Raw genomic sequence first — 25,900 nt, 5'->3', positions numbered from 1 at the left:
CAAAAGTAAGTGACTTGTTCATCTGGGCACATTGACCAGACCTACTTCTTGCCAACGTTCTTGTGACAAAGATGTAGATCTGACCATTGTAAACCAAACATAATCTAAAGCAAAAAAAAAAAAAAAGGCAAAGAAACACAATAAGTTGTGCAGCCCTTGACAAAGAGGTTTCCAGACTACAGAAGGCATTCCAAGTGGACCTTGACAGTCATACAAACAAATTCATCACAAAAGATAGAAAACAAACAAAACTACAAAAAGGGGTAGGATACACAAAGAAAGTAAAAACACCCAAAGCATGGGTCAAGAATATTGCCCAGTCACACGAAAAGCTGAAATACAGATAAGATTAAAACAAAATCATAATAGTTAACTGTGGTGTTGAAAGATAACTCAGGCATTCTTCTCCCAGTTTAGCCAACTAGCTGACTCAAGAAAATAAAGTGGGCCGGGCATCTAGAATGCAAGGAAATCTTCAATAACCCCCCCCAATATACTGATTGCTACTGACATTTCGACAGTACATAGTTTGAACACTTCAGTTGTACCCCTATCAGCCTCTCACCAACAAGACTCAAAGTGAAAGTGTAATTTACTTTACCAGAATAACTAGTTTATTATTTGTGTATCATTTGTAACAAACCTAGCTTGCAACACAATATTCATTGCCAGAATATGTACGTAACATGAGCCATAGTGCATGCATCTCTGGAAGTGACTAGTGGCATATCATGCTGATGGGGGATTTACAGGACCAGAGGCCCCTGGACTGCCTAAAAACTAACTCATTCTTAAGAAGCTCAAAAGGCAGTTCCTACTTTCTCAGTGTGCGCAACATCTGTTAAGGTGGCTCGGGACCACACAAACAATCCTGCGGCTGACCAGTGGCTCGAAAGATAGGTTCCCCTTGAATTGAATGGGCCCCACCCACCATCTACAGACTAAAAAGCAGCTGCTTCTCCCTCATGCTCAAAGACAGGCTCGAACAAAGGTTGGGGCCGCCCCCTACTCTTTAGAGGCTGGAAATCCCCTCTTATCTTTAAGCCTTGAGCAGTGGGTATCTGTTCTTGGTCATATCTGCTACTTGCAAAAGCTGCCATGGATAAGTTTCTAACCTAATGTATGGAAAAAAGTAGGCAAATAAAACATTTTTAAAGAAAGCCTTTGAGACATTAAATCAGTCTAGAATATTGGGTACGTGCCTATTTAGTAGCTTAACTGTGGGCTTAAATGGAGAAAGCAATTTCTATACCTACTTCTTTAAGCACCTTAGCTAGTAATATGTGTCCTGCAGCTTTATGGAAAAACGTGGGGGCTTGGACATTTGGGTAGAGGTGGTTTCAGTTTAGAGGGTGCTGCTGTCCTTGAAACTGTAAACTTTTCTGAACTGCCACTTCTTATGACAACATTGTACAAGATTTTTAAATGTGTGGAATCAATGCAATCTTTTATTTGATTTTATCATTCACTTACTATCAAATTAAGAATTAAGACAGTATGTATTGTTGGGGCCCAGCTCTCGTACCAAGAAAGGCCTCTAGCAGTGTTTCTTTTACTAGGAATGGTGTTAAATAGCTGATTTTCTGATTTGATTACCAGGTTGATAACCACTGCAATTGTGATGCCAGGTAATAAATCTCATAATCAGGGACGTTAATTGTAATTACATTGTGATTCAGCATGAATTGAGGGCTTTATGCCTTCTAGAAGGCCTTCACTTTATTTTGCTTTCAGGATCACTGTCATTACGGCCTTCATTGTGTTGGGGGAGGCCCCTAATCTTGTTAGCTGCTATCTACATGTCAAGCAGACAAGGATCCAGCATGTCTTGAAACATGACATAACACTCCCAATGGCATTTTCCAAACCACTATAGATTTATTCAGTCTTTGTTTTAGATTCAGTGATTGTGGCTTTAAGTTCTTCAGTTTGCATCCTGTTAATTTTTTTCAGTTTGACAAATAGGTGAATTCCTCTGGTTCACAGTGGTGTGATGGTTGGAGTTTTTTATAATCACTGATATAATTTGAAAGCACTCCCTCTTCTAGGTGTCGTGTCATGAGTGGTGCATAGAAATGTAGCTAGTCATGAATGGAGGTTGTGTACCGGAGGGTAAGATGACTTACCTGCCTAGATGGTGCATGGTCACCTATACATCTGTGAGTCGAGTGGACAACATTGATTGACAGGACCTCTGCTGTTCTTTTAGGGAGCGGGTGGGCATATGAGTGTAATCCTTGTATTGTTAAACAAAGTTTAAGGACATTTACCAAAGTTAAACATCCAACAAAATACAAGCAAACAACATAAAACTGAATGCTTATTGATAAGTCCCCTCACCTCACAAACACATTGCAACAAAAGTAAATATGGGTTGAAATTCATTCTGCCATAATCTAATCTTGTGCTCTAATATTAGATATTATATTCAAATTTACAGACGAGACATACAGATCGGGTTGGTACTAATCAAACTGAGAATAAACTTGAAGATATAAATACAGATCGGTGTAGAGGTAGAGTGGAATGTAGAGAGAGAAAGAGCTATGCATAGTAAACCTTATAAGAAGAATGGTGTTGATGCATGATCACATTCGGAACAAGCATTGGCAAAGCCAACAGGTCTCGCCTATGCAAGAGCTATTGGCTTTGTCAAAGTGTTTTAGCAATGCTGTACACCAGCGTGGCTGCTGTTAAGCATAGCTAAAAGGTAGTGCCATAGAGGAGAGTGGGTTGGAGTGTCGTAGAGTGGAATGGTGAAGAGTATTTTAGGGGGAAGTGACAGAGTTTTGTGTATTGGGAGTGGCATAATCTGAAGTTGTATAGAATGGCATACTCTAGAGCAGTGGTTCCCAACCTTTTGACTTCTGTGGACCACCACATTATCATTACTGGAGCCCGGGGACCCCCAACAAATTTTTCTTGGAAGGTGGGACCCCCTACTAAGTCATAACTGAAAGCTGGGGACCTAATCTGTTAATATTAATTCATTTTCTGAGCAGTCGCGGACCCCCTGAGGAGGCTTCATGGACCCCCATCGGTCCCCAGACCACAGGTTGAGAACCACTGCTCTAGAGTAACATAGCGACGAGTGGACAGGTGTAAAGTGCATTGGCATTGAGTGCATTGGTGTTGAGTGCAAAGGGAATAGATTTGAGTGTTGCAGAGTCGAGTGTCATAGAGTGGCGCAGTTTAGAGTTGAGTGGCACAGAGTAGAATAGAGTGGCCTAGAGTGCAATGGTGTAGAGTGCAAAGTAGACTTGAGTGGCATAGTGGCGCAGAGTAGAGTGAGACAGAGTGTGATGGTGTAGGGTAAAGAGTAGAGTTGAGTGGCATAGAGTGCAGTGGCGTAGAGTGGTGCAGAGTAGACTATAGTGCCATAGAATTCAGTGGCGGAGAGCGGAGTAATGCAGAGTAAAGTGGTGGAGAGTTTAGTGGTGGAGAGTGCAGTGTTGCATAATAGTGCAGTGGTTTAGAGTGGCATAGAGTAAAGTGATGCAGAGTAGAGTGCATTGACATAGAGTGCAGTGGTTAAGACTACAGTGGTGCAGAGTGCAGTGGCATAGAGTAGATTGTTTCAGAGTAGAGTGAAGTGGTATGTAATGGTGCAGGGTAGAGTGTAATGGCGTAAAGTGGTGGAGAGTGCAGTGGCTTACAGTGGATTGGCGTAGAGTGCAGGGGCATAGAGTTGAGTGTTATGGAGTAGCGTGCATTGGTGTATAGTGTATTGGCATAGACTGCAGTAGTGTAGATTGCAGTGTTGCAGAGTGGCATAGAGTATAGTGGTATAGAGTGGAGTTGTGCAAAGTAGATTGGTGTGGCCTAGATTGGAGTGGTGTAGAGTGCAGTGATGAAGAATGCAATGATGTAGAGTGGAGTGGCAAAGAGTGCATTGACGCAGAGTGGTACAGGTTAGATTAGAGAGGTGTAGAGTGCAGTGGAAGAGCGGAGAGGTGCAGAGTGCAGTGGCCGGGAGTGGTACACAGTAGAGTGGAGTATTCATGGTGTGGTAGCATACTGCCATTATAGACAACACATTTTCAATTTGAAATGACCATTACATTTTCACAGATGTACAGTTTTACTAATAAATCTATACAGTGCACAGACGAAAATGTGTGAAAATTGCATCACCTAGTTAGATTTGTTTGATAGTAAAGTATTTGTTTGCAACACACTTCAGAAATAACAAAAAAGCGCTTTATTTGTAGGTTTATAATTCTGATATATTCTGAAATACTCACACAATTCATTTATATGTTGTCCTGTGCTAGAAAAAAGAAACTCCTTCCTACTCCCAGTATCCAGCAAGATTGTTGCATAAATTCTCTCACTTTGAAGTCCGAGAAAGAAAGATAAACAAGCTCCCTTGGAAGACATTTGATCTCGCTCTTTCAGTGCACACCAAATATGGCAAGATGAGAACAAGTTTTAAAGGCCTCTTAACAGAAAGTGAGTTCTTGAACAGATACAGAAAAAAAAAACGGTTTAGAGAACAGGAGGGGTGAACTGACCTCTGGAAAGCCTAAACCAAATAAACCCAGCAAATGCAAAGCAAAAAGTATTAGTTACAAACCACAAAGCCAGTGGTAATCAATGAGTGGAATGCATTCCTAGGTCAACTTTCTGAAAGTCCCCAAGATGTCTTTAGGAAACCAGACAGTTGCGTCCTACAAAATGGGAGTTTAGCGACTGCGAGTGGGGTTCAAATGTATCCTAGTTGAGCAGTGGGTGACATGCTTTCTCTTTTATGGAATGCTTGGGATGGTCAGTGCCTCTTAGGTAAGTGAGCCATTGTCATCACCTATGGCTAGCTAAGCACTTTGGGGATTTCCATTTCAGGTGAATGAGTTTATCAGCGATAGGCAGCATGAGGTCTAGAAGTAAAAACTCTGGATTTTAAAATGAGTTTTGGAATAGCCGCATGTTTGCCAATTGCTAATGTGACCAAGTCGATATTGATATGTGTTTTGTCTTTGAGATACAAGCAGACATTATTCCAGAATTAGTTTACAGCTAAAAAAAAAAAAAAAAAAAAACTCATAAAGCAGTTTGTATTCCTTACAACTCCAGTGTGCCTCTGACGACGTCAGACAATAAAGTACTTAGTTTCGCTGATGTCCAAAACCCTTGCTGCAAAGAAAAAAGTTAAAATTGGGTTAGTGATTTAATTACTGTGTTTTTGCAGCTGTTGATGCAGACGGCCAGCTAAGTTTCATTGAATAGGGTTAGTCTGTTCATGGCATGAAGTTCTTTGACCATTTAGTTTGCAGGGGTGATGGTTTATCATTTGCCAGTTGAATTTACAATCCGTGTTTTTTTTGTTTTGTTTTTTGTTTTACCCAGCTGGAGTAGGGCAGTAGGTGTGTCAAGCAAAATTAGCTTGCAGTGATCAGTGAAAAGCGAGTTCATAGTTAAAGTTGCTGCAATGTGAAGAGGAAATACAGAGTCCTTCTTGATGACTCACTCACTCTGGGTGGTTAAGACTGGTAGCTATACACATCCTAGTTTACAACCTCTGAACTGATTTTCTGGGGGAAGCTTTTTAAATTTAGACTCCAGCTTTCTTCATACGCCAAATGAGGAGAGTGCCTCTTATGCTGTGGTAATTCGATGAGTGGCTGAGATTATGGACCTACAACTGCCTCCTGTTGAAGTCAATATAAATGTCCTCACATGAGATTTGCAACCTTGGCCTGCCTCATCTGAACCCATGCTTCGGTTCAATGAAGCCCTCACTGACACCTTAAAGGACAATTGGACTAACCCTGTTCTTGCCTTCTGGTTGAAAGGCAGTTAGCCTAACCCATAGTCAGGCTCCTAGTGACCATCATTTATTTGCACAGCATCCTACTCCAGAGAGTATGGTTGTAAAGGATTCGACCAGCAAGTTGAACCCCCAATTCTTTCCCTATGACCCCATGGGACAGGGAGTCAAAAATGATTCAGGCATTTGGAAACATATGTTTTCATAAGCTATGCTCTTAATGAGGTCGGTCAATTCTGTTTTTTCTATTAGGTCAATATACACATGCCCTCTGGGACATGGCCACCAAGATCTTGCTAGCAACCGTGGAAGAACTTGGAGCATCTTTGGCTCAAACCAACCAATACGGCCAAATACGTGATTTGCATTGGCCTTGATACGAAGCAATGTCCAGGTGAGCGGTTCGCACCTATTTCCTTATGAATGTCTATCCATGACTTTCACCTATGCAGCAAAAAAGCCGGTTCTGGCTTGTAGTGCTTTAAAGATTGTAAAGCGATGGCCCCCTTTTTTAGCCAAACTGTTTATTTATCACTTCAGGAAATTCAGAGTCTACTCTAGGGGGGTGAGCTTCAGTCTTCCTAGCCTCCAGAGCAGTTACCCCATGCCTTTCGTGACCGGGGATGTGGATCTGGCATGCAAAGTGTAGGTCACCACTTGCATCAGTCCTCTCAGTCTTCTTCCCCTGCAGCAACAGCCTTCAAGCCCCTTTAGCTTGCCATTAGTGGTGCACAATCACCCAGTAGGTGATAGGGTCCAGCACTTCTTTTCAGGGTGGCAAGCCATCACCATCCAATAGATGGGTCCTCCAAATCATGCTGCCTGGCTATGCTCCCAGAGGTGTGCCTATCCATTCTAATGCAATATATGTGAGCTGTATTCTTCAAAGGAGGCATCAAGAGGATTCTGGACTCTGAACCAGGGAAAGGTTGTTACACTTGCTGTTACTTATGCCGGAGAAGGATGGAGGGGCATCAGCCTGTCTTAGATTTTCCTCCTTGGAATGCCTTTCGTATGGAAGGACATATTGAAAATGCTCACATTGGTCTAGGTCTTGTCTACCTTGGATCTGGGAAACTAATGGTGGCTTTGGACCTGCATGATGTATGATTTCATATACCCATCATGCAGTCCCACAGATGTTAACTGATGATCAAGGGAAGCCAAGAGCATTTTCAGTTTGCCATGCTTTCCTTTGGTCAAAGCAGTGCCCTTTGGGTGTTCAGGAAAGTTATGGTGGTGGTTGTTGCCCTTCTTCAGAGGTTTGGATACCAGTTTTTCCCCTAACTCAATGATTGGCTGTTAAAGGCATGATCTCTTTAGTCAGCCGGGCACCACTTCTGGATGAAGGCAAACATTCTGACACCATTAGTGTTTTTTATCATTAAACTGAAGTCACCCCTACCTCCTTTGCAGAAGCTTCATTTTATAGGAGCTTTCTTGGACATAGTTAAGTTCAGGGCCTTCGCTTTGTGGTAATGAGTCCAGGACATTTGGGCTATGCGTCTGATATTTCACCTTCTATCCTGGATCACAGTGGGTGCATTTCTGTGGCCTTTTCGGCTTATTAGCCATTTGCGTCATGCTGTAGGTTCTGCGGTTCTGCAGTGGAATCTGAAGAATTAGTGGGCCCAGCACCAAGGAAGTTGTCGAATGCCATCCAGGTTTCAGAGACTGCACAAGATCTGCAGTGGTGGTTGCTCAGCTGTAGTAATTAGTAGCCGACTTCTCTTCCATCACCCCCCAGAGCAAACTGTGATGATGGATGCGTCACTGCTGAGTTTGGTTGGTCATCTGGGTAGGTAGAAATCGGAGGGCTCTCATTCTGTTGGACTTGCGGGCCTTTTGTCTGGTTCTGAAGGCCTTCTGCTCTCCATCTAGGGGGGGCTGGTTCAGGTTCTCACAGAAACACTACTGCTGTGTGGTACAGCAATAAGCAGGGTGAAGTGGGGCCCAGAGTCCTGTGTAAAGAGGCTGAAATATCAGGGTATCTTCCCTGATTGTGAACCACCTGGTGAGATTGTTGAATGTCAGGGGCATGCAAGCTCTGGTGAATCACGACTGAAGCCTGGCAGATTACGAATATCGGCTACAACCCAAGACGGCACAGAACATCTTCCGACTATGGGAGGAACTTTTGTGCACTGGAGTTCCTTTTAAAACTTGCCAAGCGATGCATTCAAGCTGGACCTGAACACAGGACTCGTGCACACCTTCCTGCTTCTACCTCTCCTGTCTCGAGTTCTGATGCCCTTCAGGAACAACCGGGCCAAAGTCATCATAGCGGCTCTGAACTTGAACGAGCAGAGTGTGTTACCCAGAATTTCTGGGTAGGAGCCTCTGTACCGGATCAGGCTTCCACTTTGGCATGATTTTCAGCCACAGCAGCAGGGCAGGGTTCTGTACCTGAGCTTAATCTCCACCTCTGTTTGCGACAGTGGGTGTTCCGCCTGCTATAGACCCCCAGGGTCCGCACCTACTTGCCGATGGCACGCCATATACCCTTCTTTTGCCGGGCACTGACCTGCAGAGGTAATACACACAGGAGGACACCATTAGCCAAATAGTCCAGGCTGTAGGACGTATGACCCATCATACCCGTTTAGATCACTATTGGCACACACATAGCCCAGCACTCAACGTGTGGACAACCAGGAGGGCATCCGTCCCCCCCTTACACGATGCCTTCACACACACTTCCATACATCCATTCCACATGCATCGTGCCCACAGTGTACTCACCTGTTGGTCTGGAGGCCCATACAGCAGTCCGTACTGGGGTAGGACCCCATCCATCAGTTTCTCTAATTCCTCTGAAGTGAAGGCTGGGGCCCTTTCCCTGGTCACACAGGCCATGGTAGGTTCCAGACACAGGCCACAGCAGCACATGCATTGTAGGTCCTCTCCTGTGGAAGGTCAGGAAACGAGTGAGGAATCAGATAGAAAATGGCGGTCACATTCACAGCGGTGCATACCGTCACTTCCGGCATAGGACATCATTGGCCACTGTACCACTTAGGGCCCAATTATAACCAATGAGGAGTTGCACAGTGGTTCCCGACCGCCTCCCGCCACGGTGCACAACGTCAGCGGCATTACCTCACTTCCACCTGTCCCTCCACACAGGACAGGCAGACGCCACCGCACCTAATCTTTCACCTGAGGTGGTTAATGACATCTGTGCAGTCTCTCATCCATCTACGAAGTCCATCTACATAAAGCGCTGGGATAAATTTGTCACCTGGTAAGAAGTCTGCAAGGCAAACCGTTTGCTGAACAAACAGTAGGAAGTTTTATTGTTTGTTTTGTCTTTGGCTCCGAAAGGCCTTGCTTTGGGCACTATTGAAGGTTATTTGTCCCCCCCCCTTATGGTCTTTTTTTGTTTGCTGGACCAACTGTCCTTGTTCAAATGATCTTTTATGACGCAATTTATTAAAAGCCCGACACCCATGTTGCCTCCCAAGCTGTTAGTGATGCCACAGTGGGAACTGAACTTGGTCTTGACGGTTCTCATGTGTACTCCCTTAATGCTGAAACACAGCTGCGCCTTGTGTCTGCTGACTCGAAAGACTGCTTTCCTCATTGCAATCACTTCAGCTTGTCACATAAGTAAAATCCAGACACTTTCAGTTCAACTGCCCTACATCACCTTTTTTCAAGCCATATTAGTGCTGAGCATTTGGTTAACTTTCTTGCCAAAAGTTGTGACTTCTTTCATGTTGGGAAATCCTTCTTTCTCCCAGCATTCTTTGTCCTTTTTACAACCCTAGAAAGAGGAGAGCTCCATCAGTCTGATTCCAAACAAGATTTCAGATCAGTTATACCAGGAAAGGTGGATGGTGAGCTTCTTGCAAGGTTCTTCGGGATGAAAAAGGGGAGGACATTGTTGACGTGGATAGTCCCTTGTATTAAGATCTACTCTTCAATAGCCAAAAAGCAGCCTCCAAAAGGTATCCGTGCTCATCCCACCAGGGCTAAAGCTGCCAACCGTGCGTTTGCATGCGGAGTGCCTGTCCTTAACATCTGTCAGGATGCATCATGGGCATTGGTGCACATGCTTATGAAGCATTAATTCCTTGACAGCCAAGTCTGGCTGGAATAATATTTTGCCCAGTTTGTCCTGTAGATTTTCTTGGTCTGAGTCTCTCTCAACAGACCTTCTACCTTTAGGAGGTATTGGTTTGGTATCCATTCTAAAGGTGAGGAATCTGCAGTTAGAAGCATTCATTAGACAAACAAGTCAGTTTCACTAAAGCTCTCTCTGGTTGGTACTCTATTTAACAACAAATCCTCACTGCCACTTAACCTCTGTGTTCTGTGGTAATCTCTTTGTCATCTGATTTGGGGATCTGCATACTGGTAACAAGAGTTGTTTTGTGCTTCGCGTCCGAGGGCACAGAAAGAGTCAAGCAAGAAAGTGATTTGGCATGCAGTGTTTGTGCTTATGCTACTCGCTCTGTCACTTCCAGGGCAGAACAAAGCTAATTTTGAGCCGCACTGCGCCACCCAGCAGGACACCGTAGTATTGCTGTGAAAAACGTCCGGATTAAGCCTGGCACCTGTGGCCATATTCTAAAGGTGAGAAATCTCCAGGTAAATAGAGTATCCACCACAAAGAGAGTAACTGAAGGGACCTGAGGTAGGTACAACGACCCAGAAGAATTCATATTATTTCCACCCAATTTTCAGCAAGGACTTTTTATTTTGTTGACTCATTTTGTTGTGCAGTTCTGTTCATTGACTATCTTTGCCTTCTATTTTTTTATACCCCAGATTAATTTCTTGTAATGTCTCTGAAATATTTTAAGTTCTTGAGTTACCTCCACTTTTTCAAAGTTATTTTTGACAAGCCTGAAGGCTCTGCATGGTCCTTTTTTCTTGTTTCTTTGTCCTCTGGTGAAGCTTGAATTTTACTTTTTATAATGCGTCAAAGGGTGTTGACCGGCCAGATCGGACAATATGTAATTGGTTAGTTTTACCTGTGTTTTAGTTGGAAACAACAGGTCTCCTTCACTGAGTTTATAAACATAGTTGAGTAAATTAGGAGCTGTTTAATTGATCCAACTTGTAAATTTGGTGGTCAGTGGAAATATTCTACTTTAGTTACTTTAGGTAATTAAAGGCCGCATGAATTCCCTAAGGTTGTCTTTCCTGGTATTAAAAACTCATATATATTTAGGCTCGTAGAATTGAGAAAATGATCTCTTCGAGATTTGATCTCATTGATGTGGCCTGTTATGATCCCATCTCTCTTCATGATTCCTCACTCAACTTGAAAGGTAAGATTGTTTTGGGAAGGCTGTGTGTCTGTCTTTGAAAAAAGTTATCTCTCAGGTTCATCTGGGATTCGAGGAGGGGGAAGTTATTCTTCAACAATGTCTCAAATTGTATTTGTTCTTGACAAAATTAGTCCTTTTAAAGAAGGGTGCCATCCATTTGGCATTTACCAACCTGTCTTCCACTTTTAGCAGGGTTCACAGACCCAAACTGTAAGGAAATGCCTCCTTGGCATGGTTACCCCCTGACTTTTTGCCTTTGCTGATGCTATGTTTTGAATTGAAAGTGTGCTGAGGCCTGCTAACCAGGCCCCAGCACCAGTGTTCTTTCCCTAACCTGTACTTTTGTTTTCCCAATTGGCAGCCCTGGCATCCAGGTAAGTCCATTGTAACTGGTACCAAGGGCCCTGATGCCAGGGAAGGTCTCTAAGGGCTGCAGCATATCTTATGCCACCCTGGGGACCCCTCACTCAGCACAGACACACTGCTTGCCAGCTTGTGTGTGCTGATGAGAACAAAACGAGTAAGTTGACATGGCACTCCCCTCAGGGTGCCATGCCAACCTCACACTGCTTATGCAGTATAGATAAGTCACCCCTCTAGTAGGCCTTACAGCCCTAAGGCAGGGTGCACTATACCATAGGTGAGGGCACCAGTGCATGAGCACTATGCCCCTACAGTGTCTAATCAAAACCTTCGATATTGTAAGTGCAGGGTAGCCATAAGAGTATATGGTCTGGGAGTCTGTCAAAAACGAACTCCACAGCTCCATAATGGCTACACTGAATACTGGGAAGTTTAGTATCAAACTTCTCAGAATAATAAACCCACACTGATGCCAGTGTTGGATTTATTAAAAAATGCACACAGAGAGCATCTTAGAGATGCCCCCTGTATTTTACCCAATTGTTCAGTGCAGGACTGACTGGTCGGTGCCAGCCTGCTGCTGAGAGACGAGTTTCTGACCTCATGCGGTGAGAGCCTTTGTGCTCTCTGAGGACAGAAACAAAGCCTGCTCTGGGTGGAGGTGCTTCACACCTCCCCCCTGCAGGAACTGTAACACCTAGCAGTGAGCTTCAAAGGCTCAAGCTTCGTGTTACAATGCCCCAGGGCACTCCAGCTAGTGGAGATGCCCGCCCCCTGGACACAGCCCCCACTTTTGGCGGCAAGTCCAGGAGAGATAATGAGAAAAACAAGGAGGAGTCACTGGCCAGTCAGGACAGCCCCTAAGGTGTCCTGAGCTGAGGTGACTCTGACTTTTAGAAATCCTCCATCTTGTAGGAGGAGGATTCCCCCAATAGGGATAGGAATATAACCCCCTCCCCTTGGGAGGAGGCACAAAGAGGGTGTACCCACCCTCAGGGCTAGTAGCCATTGGCTACTAACCCCCCAGACCTAAACACGCCCTTAAATTTAGTATTTAAGGGCTCCCCTGAACCTAAGAATTTAGGTTCCTGAAACTACAAGAAGAAGAGGACTGCTGAGCTGAAAAACCCCTGCAGAGGAAGAACAGAAGACACCAACTGCTTTGGCCCCAGTCCTACCGGCCTGTCTCCTGCCTTCCAAAGAAACCTGCTCCAGCGACGCTTTCCAAGGGACCAGCGACCTCTGAATCCTCAGAGGACTGCCCTGCTTCAAGAAAGACAAACTCCCGAGGACAGCGGCCCTGCTCCAAAAAGACTGCAACTTTGTTTCAAAGGAGCAAATTTAAAGACCCCTGCAACTCTCCGCAAGAAGCGTGAGACTTGCAACACTGCACCCGGCGACCCCGACTCGACTGGTGGAGAACCAACACCTCAGGGAGGACCCTCCGGCGACTCTGAGACCGTGAGTAACCAAAGTTGTCCCCCCTGAGCCCCCACAGCGACGCCTGCAGAGGGAATCCCCAGGCTCCCCCTGACCGCAACTGCCTGACTCTGAAAACCCGACGGCTGGAAAAGACCCTGCACCCGCAGCCCCCAGCACCTGAAGGAACGGAACTTCAGTGCAGGAGTGACCCCCAGGAGGCCCTCTCCTTTGCCCGGGTGGTGGCTACCCCGAGGAGCCCCCCCCCACCCCTTGCCTGCCTGCACCGCTGAAGAGATCCCTTGGTCTCTCATTGAAAACCATTGAAAACCCGACGCGCGTTTGCACACTGCACCCGGCCGCCCCCGCACTGCTGAGGGTGTACTTTTTGTGCTGACTTGTGTCCCCCCCGGTGCCCTACAAAACCCCCCTGGTCGGCGCTCTGAAGACGCGGGTACTTACCTGCTGGCAGACCGGAACCGGGGCACCCCCTTCTCTCCATTGAAGCCTATGTGTTTTGGGCACCTCTTTGACCTCTGCACCTGACCGGCCCTGAGCTGCTGGTGTGGTAACTTTGGGGTTGCTCTGAACCCCCAACGGTGGGCTACCTTGGACCCAAACCTGAGACTTGTAAGTGATTAACTTACCTGCTAAAACTAACAATAACTTACCTCCCCCAGGAACTGTGAAAATTGCACTGTGTCCACTTTTAAAACAGCTATTTGTGTTTTATGTGAAAAGTATATATGCTACTGTAATTATTCAAAGTTCCTAAAGTACTTACCTGCAATACCTTTCAAATGAGATATTACATGTAGAATTTGCACCTGTGGTTCTTAAAATAAACTAAGAAAATATATTTTTCTATAACAAAACCTTTTGGCTGGATTTGTCTCTGAGTGTGTGTCCCTCATTTATTGCCTGTGTGTATGTACAACAAATGCTTAACACTACTCCTTTGATAAGCCTACTGCTCGACCACACTACCACAAAATAGAGCATTAGTATTATCTCTTTTTGCCACTATCTTACCTCTAAAGGGAACCCTTGGACTCTGTGCATACTATTCCTTACTTTGAAATAGTGCATAAAGAGCCAACTTCCTACACTCCTTGGCTCAGGAATTCAAGGGCCCCTTGTCGTTGGTCTTATGGCTGTTATGTGACCTGAAGCATTTAAAAGAAAGACTTACACTTACACATGTTACTTATTGAATTTAAGTGCTTTAGTGACAGCACTTTAGTGAGTATGATAATAAGTGAACGTTGCAATGCTTATATTGATGAATACATTTGAATAGGATTATTGGTTTTAATAAAAGATTAACATGACTATGGTTTTATTATTGTGGCACCCAGACAAAGCCAGCTGCCCTGCTTTATAGCTAAAGCACACACACAGTCACTCACTTTACAGGCGTGGAAAAAGCATGGATGGTGAAAGCAGTTGCATGATATAAGCCGTGCCCTTTGGATTACTGTGCTCCACTACTCTGAGAGAGACAAGTGCCACAATGGGGTACTTAGTTTCCAGTAAGGCAACAATTTGAGTTTCATTACTTGCACAGACTTCACATCCTTTGCAACTAATACCCCAAGTTCTTACACTAACGATTAACTTATTTCCTCCAGGCCCTTATACTTTATCTCTACCCTACCTTTACACGCCTGCCCTTCACATTATATTAACAGACATTTTTTTCAGTCTTCATAATCCTCCTAAATGAGCACCCATACCTAGCCTATCTGATCATCTAGTCTTGTGCCCATTTTGATAATACATACTTTGTCTCTGGTTAAAAGAATTAGTAAGGCTTTTCTATAAAAACAAAATTCAGGTATCATCTGGCATAAGTCGTAGTGTTCTCAGGTGCCATGTAAACCTAAGTCTCACTTTCTGGTTTTGTCAATGTCCTTTTTTTGTTTTAGGGCAAATTGTTTCTTTAATTTGCTTTGATAACTGGTCATGTAGCTAAAATATTAGGGCAAGGTGGAGAAGTCCGCCTAGTGTAATTTTGGGTTTCCATTAATGCTTCCACAAATTGCATTATCTTTTTGCCATCAACTGACATTTTGAGAGAGATTAACTCTTACTGCTCTTAATGCCACTTTTAAAACCTCCCTGTTCTAGAATGTGTCAAATCTTATTTGTGATTTAATTTAGAAATGAACAGTTAACGATTCACTAAAGTATGATGAGCATTTAACCTTTGTTTAATCATTTATTTTTCTTTGTTAATCATATGATCTTTAATTTAAAAGGTGCAGATTCAGTCAGATGTTGCATCCTATATTTGAGGAGGCCTCGAATTTAATTAAAGAAGAATTTCCAAATAAGAACCAAGTATTGTTTGCCAGGGTGGACTGTGATCAACACTGTAAGTGAAATTTCATTTATAATTGTGCCTAGTTTAAACTGTTTGATTTTTGCTGTAGTTTTAGTAGGAACATTGTAGGGAAACATACTTTCTTTTGCGATAGAGTTCAGTGATCACTGCATCACAAATATGTATTTTAAAATGCAGCACAATTTGACTATATTGGGATTTCCAGTGTTAAAATGTGTTTTGAGGGTGCATAGAGCACGTTGCTTCGTCATCGCAGTTAATCGATATATAGCCAGAAGGCGGTTAGAAGTGATTTTTCATACATAAACATTAAATAGTTGTTAAAAACAAATATATTGTTCACCAATTCATCTTAGATTAAATTGTGCATGCGTTTTGAATAGTATACATTTAAAGATTTTTTGTCAACAATCATAGCCATCACATCTTCAAAACTTTGAAATTGTGGCACCGTTGTTGTGGGCAATATTCTTCTTGCCTAGTATGGCCATTCTCTGTTTCCAGTCTGTCCCCTTTTTAGCTTGTCCACATATTAAATATTTTGCCGTTGATATGTTTGAAATCTATACAATGTTATTGTGTAACTACATTGGTTTACAGATATAACCCTCTAGTTCCTAGACTTTCCGTATGGTTCACTTGGTTAGTCCCTATAGGTAGAGCATGTTTGGTAATAACTATATTATTATTTACGAATGTGTACAAAGCTTTACAAAAATAAATGTAATTCAGTTTTGGTCGATTCTGAAATGCACCAAACTGGTTATTTTTATGAAGAGCACAGCACGCCAGAGGAGGCGGGAGTTGAATTTATGGTGTGGGTACAGACGTTGTTTATTCCATTGAACCTTCTATCAGAAACTTTAAGTGGAGTATGCAGAAGATAGTGCTGGATACAGTAAGCCAAACCTGACATGACAACTAGAGCTACTGGCTAAAAAATGAAGAAAAAAAAATTAGGGAAATATTGACAGTTAAGTTAATAGACAGCAAAATTCAAATCATAACAGAGACTCTGATTGTCTATGAAGACCTAATCAATGTGTCCTCTTTAGCATTTAGGGGGTCCTTGGACTCCTCAGTGTTGTTTGCCTCCTATTTTCATCTACCTTGTTTATTTGACTGCATCATCCTTGCCTTTGTTAGCTTAAAGTTAAGATATCAAGACGGTACAAATTGTTAATAAACATGTTACAAACTAAGTAAGGCCACTGCCTCGGGCAAACCGCAAAAGGAATTAGCACACAGGCATTTTGTCAGAAAGAAAAGTTAATTAGTGGACCACACAGGCACACTCCCATGGGTCATGCATACAATTGTGCAGTATACTGAATGCCCTATATAGCATTGGAACTCAGCGTGGAATATCACCTTCCCTGAAAGGAGGGTGTACTCTAAGGCGCAGGCACATCATGGTGGCTTCTTGTCGAATTTAGGTAGGAGTTCTGCTAAGTTGGGGGTCTCAGTCCAAGTGGTTTATGTTACATCCTCTTCTCTTACATAGGGATATGTAGATTTTGTTTTCTGCATGCATCCCGTTGAGAAATTCTGTGGATACAGTGCTTGCCAGACTATTCCCTTTGATTGCTTGGCTAGGAACATAGCCATGTCAGTAAATTTAGAGGTGGCCTTCTCAATCCTCAGGTGCAGCCAAAAAGACAAACTCTTGGATTACACGTGATACATCTGTAGACTTGTCTGCCACCTTAACCTAAAAACTCTAAATTACAGGGCAGGTCTTAACAATGTGAACCAAGGCTGCCTTCCCAGCTTCACATCTGATAACGATGAGGAACTCCTTGGAAAATGGTGTGCAGTCTCTTGGAGGGTTGGGGAATTTTGTCTGTGTACTAAGTTCCACTTGATCAGTTTGAACTTCACTTTTCTCGAGACGTTTGCGGTAAAACTTAGGACTAAAGTTCATTCTTGGACAGTGAATTCAAATTTGAGGTTGATCTCCCAGATTATGTTATTTATAGGCCAGTCAGCTTTCATTTGAGAGGCCCCCCTCATAGCCTGATAGAGGAATCACTTGTTTTCTTGAGTCCGCTAGTGTCAGTAGGCTGTGCATTGTGCTGTCAGGTTTGGACACAGTGTGCTCTATCCCCCTGGTTAACCTCTGTGTTTGATGAAGGATGTGTTGTTGAGGAATTGCACCATCAGTATTCTGATTGCAGTTCTAAGTTGTGAAAAGTCCATCAATATTCTCAAATCACAAAGCTCACAGATTGTTGTAGTTTCATCACTCATTCTTTTTCACATGTGCATGTGTAGCGTTTCCATGAAATCTGGGCAGACACTAGGGTGGCAATGCTGACGCAAAAGGAATACTTGGGTTTATCTGTTTGAGATATATACTCCAGCAGTGTTTGACCCTCATTGGAAGTATAGTGTATGAGTTTGGATTGCAGCCTTCAAATAAAAATGTAGTGATCTCAGTCATCCTCAGTGATTTCTTAACAAATTCCACATGTTTATCTAAGATAAATAGTAATGCACACAGCCACCATTCAGAACTTTGTCACCAAATCAACCTAGACATAAGAGCAACATTATCCCCACAAGGAATATTTTTTTTAGTATTTAGTGGTTCACCAGACACTTTGTCTTGGAGAAGGAAGCTGTAATGTAAACAAATTCTTTGGACTTATGACCACTTTAGTTAAAGGTAGCAGAAAGTGAAAGTATTCCTTGACAACATCCTCAAGGTGCAAGAGTAAAGCCCGTTATTGCCATATTAGTGCAGATCTTTGGATTCTTGTTCTAAATGTGCACTCATGACATTCTTCGACAGTGGAGACGGATACTGAGGGTCAAGAAAATCTTTAGATGCTGCAGTATAGACTCAAGTACCTATGTGACTGCACCAAACCTGTTCTCCCCATTGCAGTCCCAGCTTTAAACGTAATCTAACAGTGTCATAGGTGCCCTAGATTTCAGTTCCAACTTCTTTCAGCAACTTTAATTGTGTATACCACAATTATTTAAACTTACGATGTACACTCAAAACAAAAACGTATAAACTCATGTTTGTCATAGTGCTAGGTAATAGCATTGCACACTTCTACACACATTTATATTATGATAACCATGGTGTGCTGAAACTCAGCTGCTGTTGGTGTAGACAGTCTAACTTGATAATGTACAGTTTGAGGTTTCCACTGCTGATGCTGTCAAACAAGCCAGAAGGTACAGGCAGTTATTTCACATGGAATTACATTTAGTATAATATATTGATGGGACTCGGGGTTGCCATATTGTTCTGGGACTAACAAGGTTTGAAGAAACTCTTTCCAGTCAGTCACATCTTCATATAACCTCATCATTTTTGATGAAGTTCAAGTCAAATTCATCTACAGTAGATCACTGCTCTGCATCGTTCACCAATTCTTTTTTTTTTTTTTAAACCTTCTTTGTGTTTTTTTTATTTGATTGCAACTTTACTTTTCCTCTAGAAATGGCACAAGAATGGCTACCTTCTTTTTCTTAAATTTAGTTTGTCAGGGAGATATAACAAATAAGCAATTTTGTGGATATTATGTAAACATAGTTTAACAGTTGCTTGAACTTTCTGGTCGCCTGTTTACAGATATGTACTGTTTTTTTGTCATCTCAAGTTGCAGAAAGTGGCTGACTGTGTTAAACTTTGGTCTGTTTTATGTACCATCACAGGAGACGTGCAAGTCTTGTGCATTGAACTGAACTGTGAATTTAGATAATTACTTTTGCTACTAAAAGTTTTCAAAAGACGTTTTCCGGTTTCTCGCCATTCTTTCAGTTAAAAATCTATTCTGCCTGCTACTTTGCTTCCTCTGTCAGTGAAGCTCCTGTGTCACTCTTCAGGGCGCAAGATGTTTTGGAAATTGTTTTACCTTCCTACCCCACCTCTACAATCATTGAGAAAGTGTTAGAGGTAGCATGTTCCTCCATGAAGTTGCCCTGTGTGTCCCTGGTTGTCCTACTCAGTTCAAGCACATAGTAAATTATGTGCTGTTGTGTACATGTGATGTGTGTCCTGGAGGGCCACAAATCAGACACTGACGAATGTCTCCCAATGATATTAAGTTGACCTTTACAATTGTGAAACAACCATGTCAGTAGCAGCTGTGTGCAGTATGGGGAGTCCCCTTAATAGAGTATGGGATTGTTATGAATTATTTGGACAGACAATGTCAGAACCCTTTTCAGAGGGCCATGAGCCAAGCAGGAGCTACTGGGCTCAACCAAGGTGGTTGTGGCCTTTTACTTCTGATGTCCGGGGCCTACCTAATACGGCTCTGTATAACTGAGCCAATTAAAACCCCTTCAGCGCTTGACTCTGTCTAAGCTCAGGTCGAGCAGTCCAAGACCCTTGAGGGGAGAGGTAGATGCACTGTATGCAAGGGCTCACAATTCACCATACCTGCAGTGTTCCCAATAAGGTGATAGTCCAGTTCAATACTGATTTTAGCATGAAAGCAGTATTTATCGTGGACTCAAAACGCAACACATTAAAAAAAAATCTAGAGCCTCCTTCAAGGGCTAGTGTCCTAGTTCTAAACAGGGTTGTATTTCCCACCAACGGATCCCTTCTTCTATCCCATTCTCACCACTCTGACTCTCTCTTAGTGGAGCTCGGGTGGTGACTACCCAGGTGCGACCCACGTTAGTGTGCACGTCAAAAGTCTGACTTTGGCCTTAAAATTCAGCTCACTGACCTGCAGCCCTGCTTCACTGTTAACCAACTATGGTTTCCCAAGTGCCCGGAAGCTAGGGCTATCCTTCTGTTCCCACAATGAGCAGCGTGCACCGCGTGCTTCTGTTTTCAGCGGCAGTAGCGCTTACAAAGCGGTTGCAGACATCAGCAGCCTCCAGGTTCGGAAGCGGCTCCTTCCTCCCGTTCCACCCAGGTAATTGGATGAAGCAGTGGCCTTTGGCGTGGCAGCTTCTGATCTTGTTTGAGTCCCTCGGTCTGTTGCAGTGACACCTCTGCAATGGCCTCTACGGTTCTAGTGGCCCACTCCTGGCATCCGGAGGGCAAAGGCAACAGTCCTGATTTCTCTGGGTGACAGCTCCTAACACAGAGGGGGGTTGAAAGTACTGGTGGCGACCCACAGTCGCAGTTGCGATAGCCCACGCAGTCTCAATGGCAATCGTTAGCAATCCTGGCAGTCTTCGGTGGCCCCCTCCTGGCATATGGGGTCACAGATATGTGCAACAGAGTCAATAAGATCATTGATACCAGACGGCATCCGTAACTTTGCGGCAGGCCCCAGTAGAGGTTATCAACCTACACCAGAGAGTGGATGGGTCTCTTGCAACACCCCCTCACTCTCTGCTCAACTGGAACCGCTCACCAGAATCCCTGCTCCACCTTTCACCCTCTAGGCTCTGTCCTCAAAGGATCTGCTGGTTTTGGCGAAGCAGAAACATTTCTTAGCCTCCAAATAAATCTCCTAATGTGCATAAAGTTACATTATTCCTCTAATACAAAACCTTTAGTCGCAATCCTGTGTTGGAAATAAAATTCATTCATTATATGTAATAAATATACTATGCAGACTAAACAGTTAAAATCCCAGAGGTTACAATTATATTTAATTACTTGATTTTTATCTTTCAAACTAAACTTTTTTTTAATTTTTTTTAATATACCTGCACTTGGTCTCATAATCCTAATGAAATTATTCCTCTCTCTGAAATTACTACATAATCAATTTCCTTTCAAACCATAAATTAGCCTAGGTCTCTTATTTAGAAAGGTGAACACAAGCAGAAGGGAAATTCCTTTCAAATAGATTATAGGTTAATATAGCATTGGAAATACTTCCAATATATTAATCCGTTCACATGTTCTTTTATACTCACATCGTAAAATAACTTTCACTCTCCTCATAATGTCAAATATTTGTGTTCTAAACTCTCAAATATATTTTCATGGTCATCATTTTAACGTCCCCCCTCCCCCCCCAAAGTGTATGGCATCCAAATGAAGATATGAAAGAAAATACAAAGGAAGCTTGTCAGACTTTATTTCCAAGAGCTAAATAGTTTTCTAAATGACCAGTTCCAATCTGGCAATTACATTCATTAAATTTGATTACCTTACTCCAAAACTGCAGAACTCCTAAATGTGGCGTCATCTTGGCCACACCTGCTATACTGTTATACTTTACAAATCACCCACCAAAATCCAAGAGCCATGCAGTCTTCCCTGTTAGTAAATATCCATGGTCTCAATCATTTTTCTTTTTCACTAGTAAATGTAGTGTAACTTGTTCGAATAGTATCAGTAATTTTTGTTCAAATAATATTTAAAATCCCTCCGCAAATCCAAGGTTGAATGGTTTTTTAAAATATCGGTTTAAGTTCCTTGTGCAGTGATCATAAAATCTCGAATAGACTGCTGTCTTCAAATGCCACTTTTACTCTTCCTTTAAAAATATCCGGTTTGACACTCTAGTGACATTCAACCCTAAGAACAACTGACAAATTATTTTCTCTCCCCATATCTGAAATTCTGCATTATAAAAATACTTTAAGTGAATGGAAAAATACATAGATTTTGTTAAAAATTAGTACACTAATGTTTGGTGATATTGTGACAGTGTATTCAAACTCATGATAATTCTTGTACCATTATAATATGTGTCAGGTTCCCTCCAGCTAAATGATATTCACTCCTTCTAAGTCACTCAGTTTAAAGACTCTTTTGAAACATAAAGTCTTCTACATTCTCCATGTCGTCTATTGTACAATCAAATTCCAAACAGTAAAAAATGATTAATGTAGAACATATTTTCTAGCAATGTAATTTTGAGATCTGAATACACATGTCTCTAAGTATATTTGAACACCTGGTGAGTGTAATTCCCCAATCTCCAACAGTACCACTAAACTATGTGTTAGAATTGCCCAAACAAATTTCAGTTCTTTCCTAAAATGGTGGCTTTCGCCACTCATATGCAATGTGAGGAGTTACTAACATCCATTAACATATTGGAACTATAAAGATTATTGCTAATCTCCATCTCTTTTATTTCTAACAGGTTAAAGGTCTGAAAATGTTCAAAGTAACAGCATTCCACATATTAAATATATTGTTTAGTGTCAGAGAGAAGAAATAGAAATGATACTGAAAGACTACCTATACTCCAACAATACAAACATATGATCTATATATGAGTGTACTTAGTGCTCGATCCATGTTCAAATCTTTTCTCACAATTTTTAACTTGTCTATCCAGAGAGCTTTTTTGGATCTTAGTAAGTGTTCTAGGTCACTGCCTCTTTTTTCAATTAACTTGTTCTATTCCTAAAAACCCTTACTGGTATTTCAGATAGTGTGGTGTGCTTCTCTTCAAAATGTGTTGTAAAGGGGTATATTTTATCTCCATTCTTAACTGCTCTCAGGTATTTCACTCCATCTTTGTTTGAGTTTCTTAGTAGTAGAACCTACATACTGTAACCTGCAACTGTATAAAATAAGAAACACAATATTTTTAGTTAATATTAATGAAAACACAGCTTGTCTTGTTACCACAATTGGAGAATACTTTTGTCACATCTCTAACAAATTTAAAGCAGGCTACTATAAACATATTCATTACACATACTCTACATCCTGATTTATCTGATTCTCTCAGTTTCTTATGTTGTTTGGTTTCTGTATCACCATTAGGCAAGTCTGATCTTGGAATTATGTCTGCTCTCTTTTAGCAATCTCTACTGTATCTACTTTATAACTTATTTCCTGGAATCTTTCCGTTATAATGCCCCCTCTTTCTTATACTCTGTGATTGTACTTCAGTTTTTTTTTTCTCAGAGAAGTTCTCCATAAGGGATGTTTGCTTTTTGTTTATTAAAATGTGCTGAATTAGCACATAATAAGGTAATCACAGCTGTGGACTTTATAAAACACATGCCAATAACATGTTGTTTTCTGCATATAGTTAAATAGCCAAAACAAAACCAATACTTCTTTGATGTGACTCCAAACTCAGATTCACATTGAAGTAATTCTCATTGGGATACCTCAACTGGTATGTCAGAAATTCCTTAAGGGATCCTTTCAAAATCATAAGAATATCACAAAAAATACTACTTTCTCAGGGAAATACATGAGACTGGACCAGTAATGCCCCCTCTCATAAAGGCCTATGAACAGGTTTGCATAAGTAGTACTCGAAATTCAAAGGAAGATGGTGGGAACACCTGAGAGCTGTTAGGGTGGAGATTTAAGATACCGACCTACCTGAAATATTAGCTAAGTTTCTAGGACAGAAACTCTGGATAGACAAGTTAAAAACCATGAGAAAAAGTTTGAACATGGATTGGGAACTGTATACACTTGTATAGATCATATGTTCATCTTTTTATTGGGTATTTTTCGGAGTGTAGGTACTTTTTTGGTATAATTATTTTTTCTTATCTGTCACTAAACCATACGTTTAGTATCTGGCATGCTATTCGCTTGAATATTTTCAGACTTTATCAGTTAGATAAAACACAGAAGGGCAAGTGCTTTTTGAGATGGAGAGTAGGAATATCTTTTCTAATTCCAATATCTTTATGGATGTTAGTAATTCCTCACCTTTAGTATGATTGCCGAAGACCAGCATTTTAGGAATTAATTGAAATTATTCATATCTCAATAGTTACATTGCTAGAAAGTAAGTTCTATATTAATCATTATTGTGTTGTTGGAATTTGATACTACAATTGGCAACATGAGGATAATGAAAGAACCTGTTATGTCATGAGTCTTTAAACTGGGTGACTTAGAGGGTTGAATATAATCTATTTGGAGGGAACTTGACACACAGTATAGTGGTACTCTTGTAGAGTGCAGATTGAGAAACAAGAATTACAAGGAGGTCGAATACACCTTGAGATGTCAGAAGATCACCATTATACTATTTATTACAATCTTTGCATTTTTTTTTTCTTCATTTAAAAAGTGTTATATATTGTAGAATTTGACATATGGTGTAAGGAAATGCCTTCCTTGGCATTGTTAGCCCCTAACTTTCTGCCTTTTGTTGATGCCAGTTATGATTGAAAGTGTGCTGGTACCCTGCTAACCAGGCCCCGGAACCAGTGTTCTTTCCGTACACTGTACCTTTGTTCCCACAATTGGCACAGCCCAGGCACACAGATATGTCCCTTGTAAATGGTACCCCTGTCTTATGCCACCCTGGTGACCCCTCACTCAGCACATGCACACTGCCTCACAGATTGTGTGTGCTGGTTGGGAGAAAATGACTAAGTCGACATGGCACTCCGCTCAGAGTGCCATGCCCCTTACCCACCTCATGTGGCAAAGGTAAGTCACCACTCTAGCAGGCCTTACAGCCCTAAGGCAGGGTGCACTTTACCACAAGTGAGGGCATAAGTGCATGAGCACTATGCCCCTACAGTGTCTAAGCAAAACCTTAGACATTGTAAGTGCAGGGTAGCTATAAAGAGTATATGGTCTGGGAGTCTGACAATTACCAACTCCACAGTTCCAGAATGGCTACACTGAAATCTGGGAAGTTTGGTATCAAACGTCTCAGCACAATAAATGCACACTGACGCCAGTGTGGGATTTATTGTAAAACACACCCAGAGGGCATCTTAGAGATGCCCCCTGAATACCAGTCTCACTCCTAGTGCTAGGCTGACCAGTTTCTGCCAGCCTGCCACAACCAGACGAGTTTCTGGCCATATGGGGCGAGTGCCTTTGTCCAGGAACAAAGCCTGCACTGGGTGGAGGTGCTTCTGCAGGAACTGTAACACCTGGCGATCAGCCTCAAAGGCTTCTGCTTGTTGTTACAGCACCCCAGGACATCCCAGCTAGTGGAGATGCCTGCCCCTCCAGACACAGCCCCCACTTTTGGTGGCAAGTCCGGAGGAGATAATGAGAAAAACAAGCAGGAGTCACCTACCAGTCAGGACAGCCCCTAAGGTGCCCTGAGCTGAGGTGACCCCTGCCTTAGGAAATCCTCCATCTTGCTTTGGAGGATTCCCCCCAATAGGATTAGGGATGTTCCCCCCTCCCCACAGGGAGGAAGCACAAAAAGGGTGTAGCCACCCTCCAGGACAGTAGCCATTGGCTACTGCCCCCCAGACCTAAACACACGCCTAAATTTAGTATTTAGGGGCGACCCTGAATGCAGGAAATCAGATTCCTGCAACCTGAAGAAAGAAGGACTGCTGACCCGAAAGCCCCACAGAGATGATGGAGACACCACCTGACCTGGCCCCAGCCCTACCTGCGTGTCTCCAGACTCAAAGAACCTGCAGAGCGACACATCCGATGGGACCAGCGACCTCTGAGGACTCAGAGGACTGCCCTGCACCTAAAGGACTAAGAACCTCCCGAGAACAGTTGCACTGTTCAGAAACTGCAACAACTTTGCGACTTTAAAGCAACTTTTAAAGAGACTCCACTTCCTGCCAGAAGCATGAGTCTTCACACTCTGCACCCAACGCCCCTGGCTCGAGTTTGGAGAAACCAACACAGCAGAGAGGACTCCCAGGCGACTCCAACGACGTGGACACCCAGAGTCGACCTCTCTGCACCCCCACAGCTACGCCTGCAGAGAGGATCCAGAGGCTCACCTTGACCGCGGCTGCCTGGTAACAAAGGAACCAGACGCCTGGACCAAGCACTGCACCCGCAGCCTCAGGACTGAGAGGAACCACCTACCAGTGCAGGAGTGACCAGCAGGCGACCCTCATCCTATCCCAGTTGGTGGCTGG

The 25,900-nt window shown here is 42.7% G+C and overlaps 1 protein-coding gene across 2 annotated transcripts in view; it reads left to right on the top strand.

The window, feature by feature from the left end:
- Positions 1-25,900, top strand: part of ERP44 (endoplasmic reticulum protein 44) — a 1,253,443-nt gene that overhangs the window by 277,416 nt on the left and 950,127 nt on the right. For both annotated transcript variants that reach the window (XM_069219628.1, XM_069219627.1), the window contains exon 4: positions 15,090-15,205. In XM_069219628.1, coding sequence (XP_069075729.1) covers positions 15,090-15,205 — 116 coding nt within the window. The remainder of the gene's footprint in view (positions 1-15,089; positions 15,206-25,900) is intronic.

The sequence above is a fragment of the Pleurodeles waltl genome, chromosome 2_2 (genome assembly GCF_031143425.1).
Source record: "Pleurodeles waltl isolate 20211129_DDA chromosome 2_2, aPleWal1.hap1.20221129, whole genome shotgun sequence".
Taxonomy (NCBI): Eukaryota; Metazoa; Chordata; class Amphibia; order Caudata; family Salamandridae; genus Pleurodeles; species Pleurodeles waltl.
The sequence above is the reverse complement of the archived record's forward strand: the minus strand, read 5'-3'. Positions and strand labels throughout refer to the sequence as shown.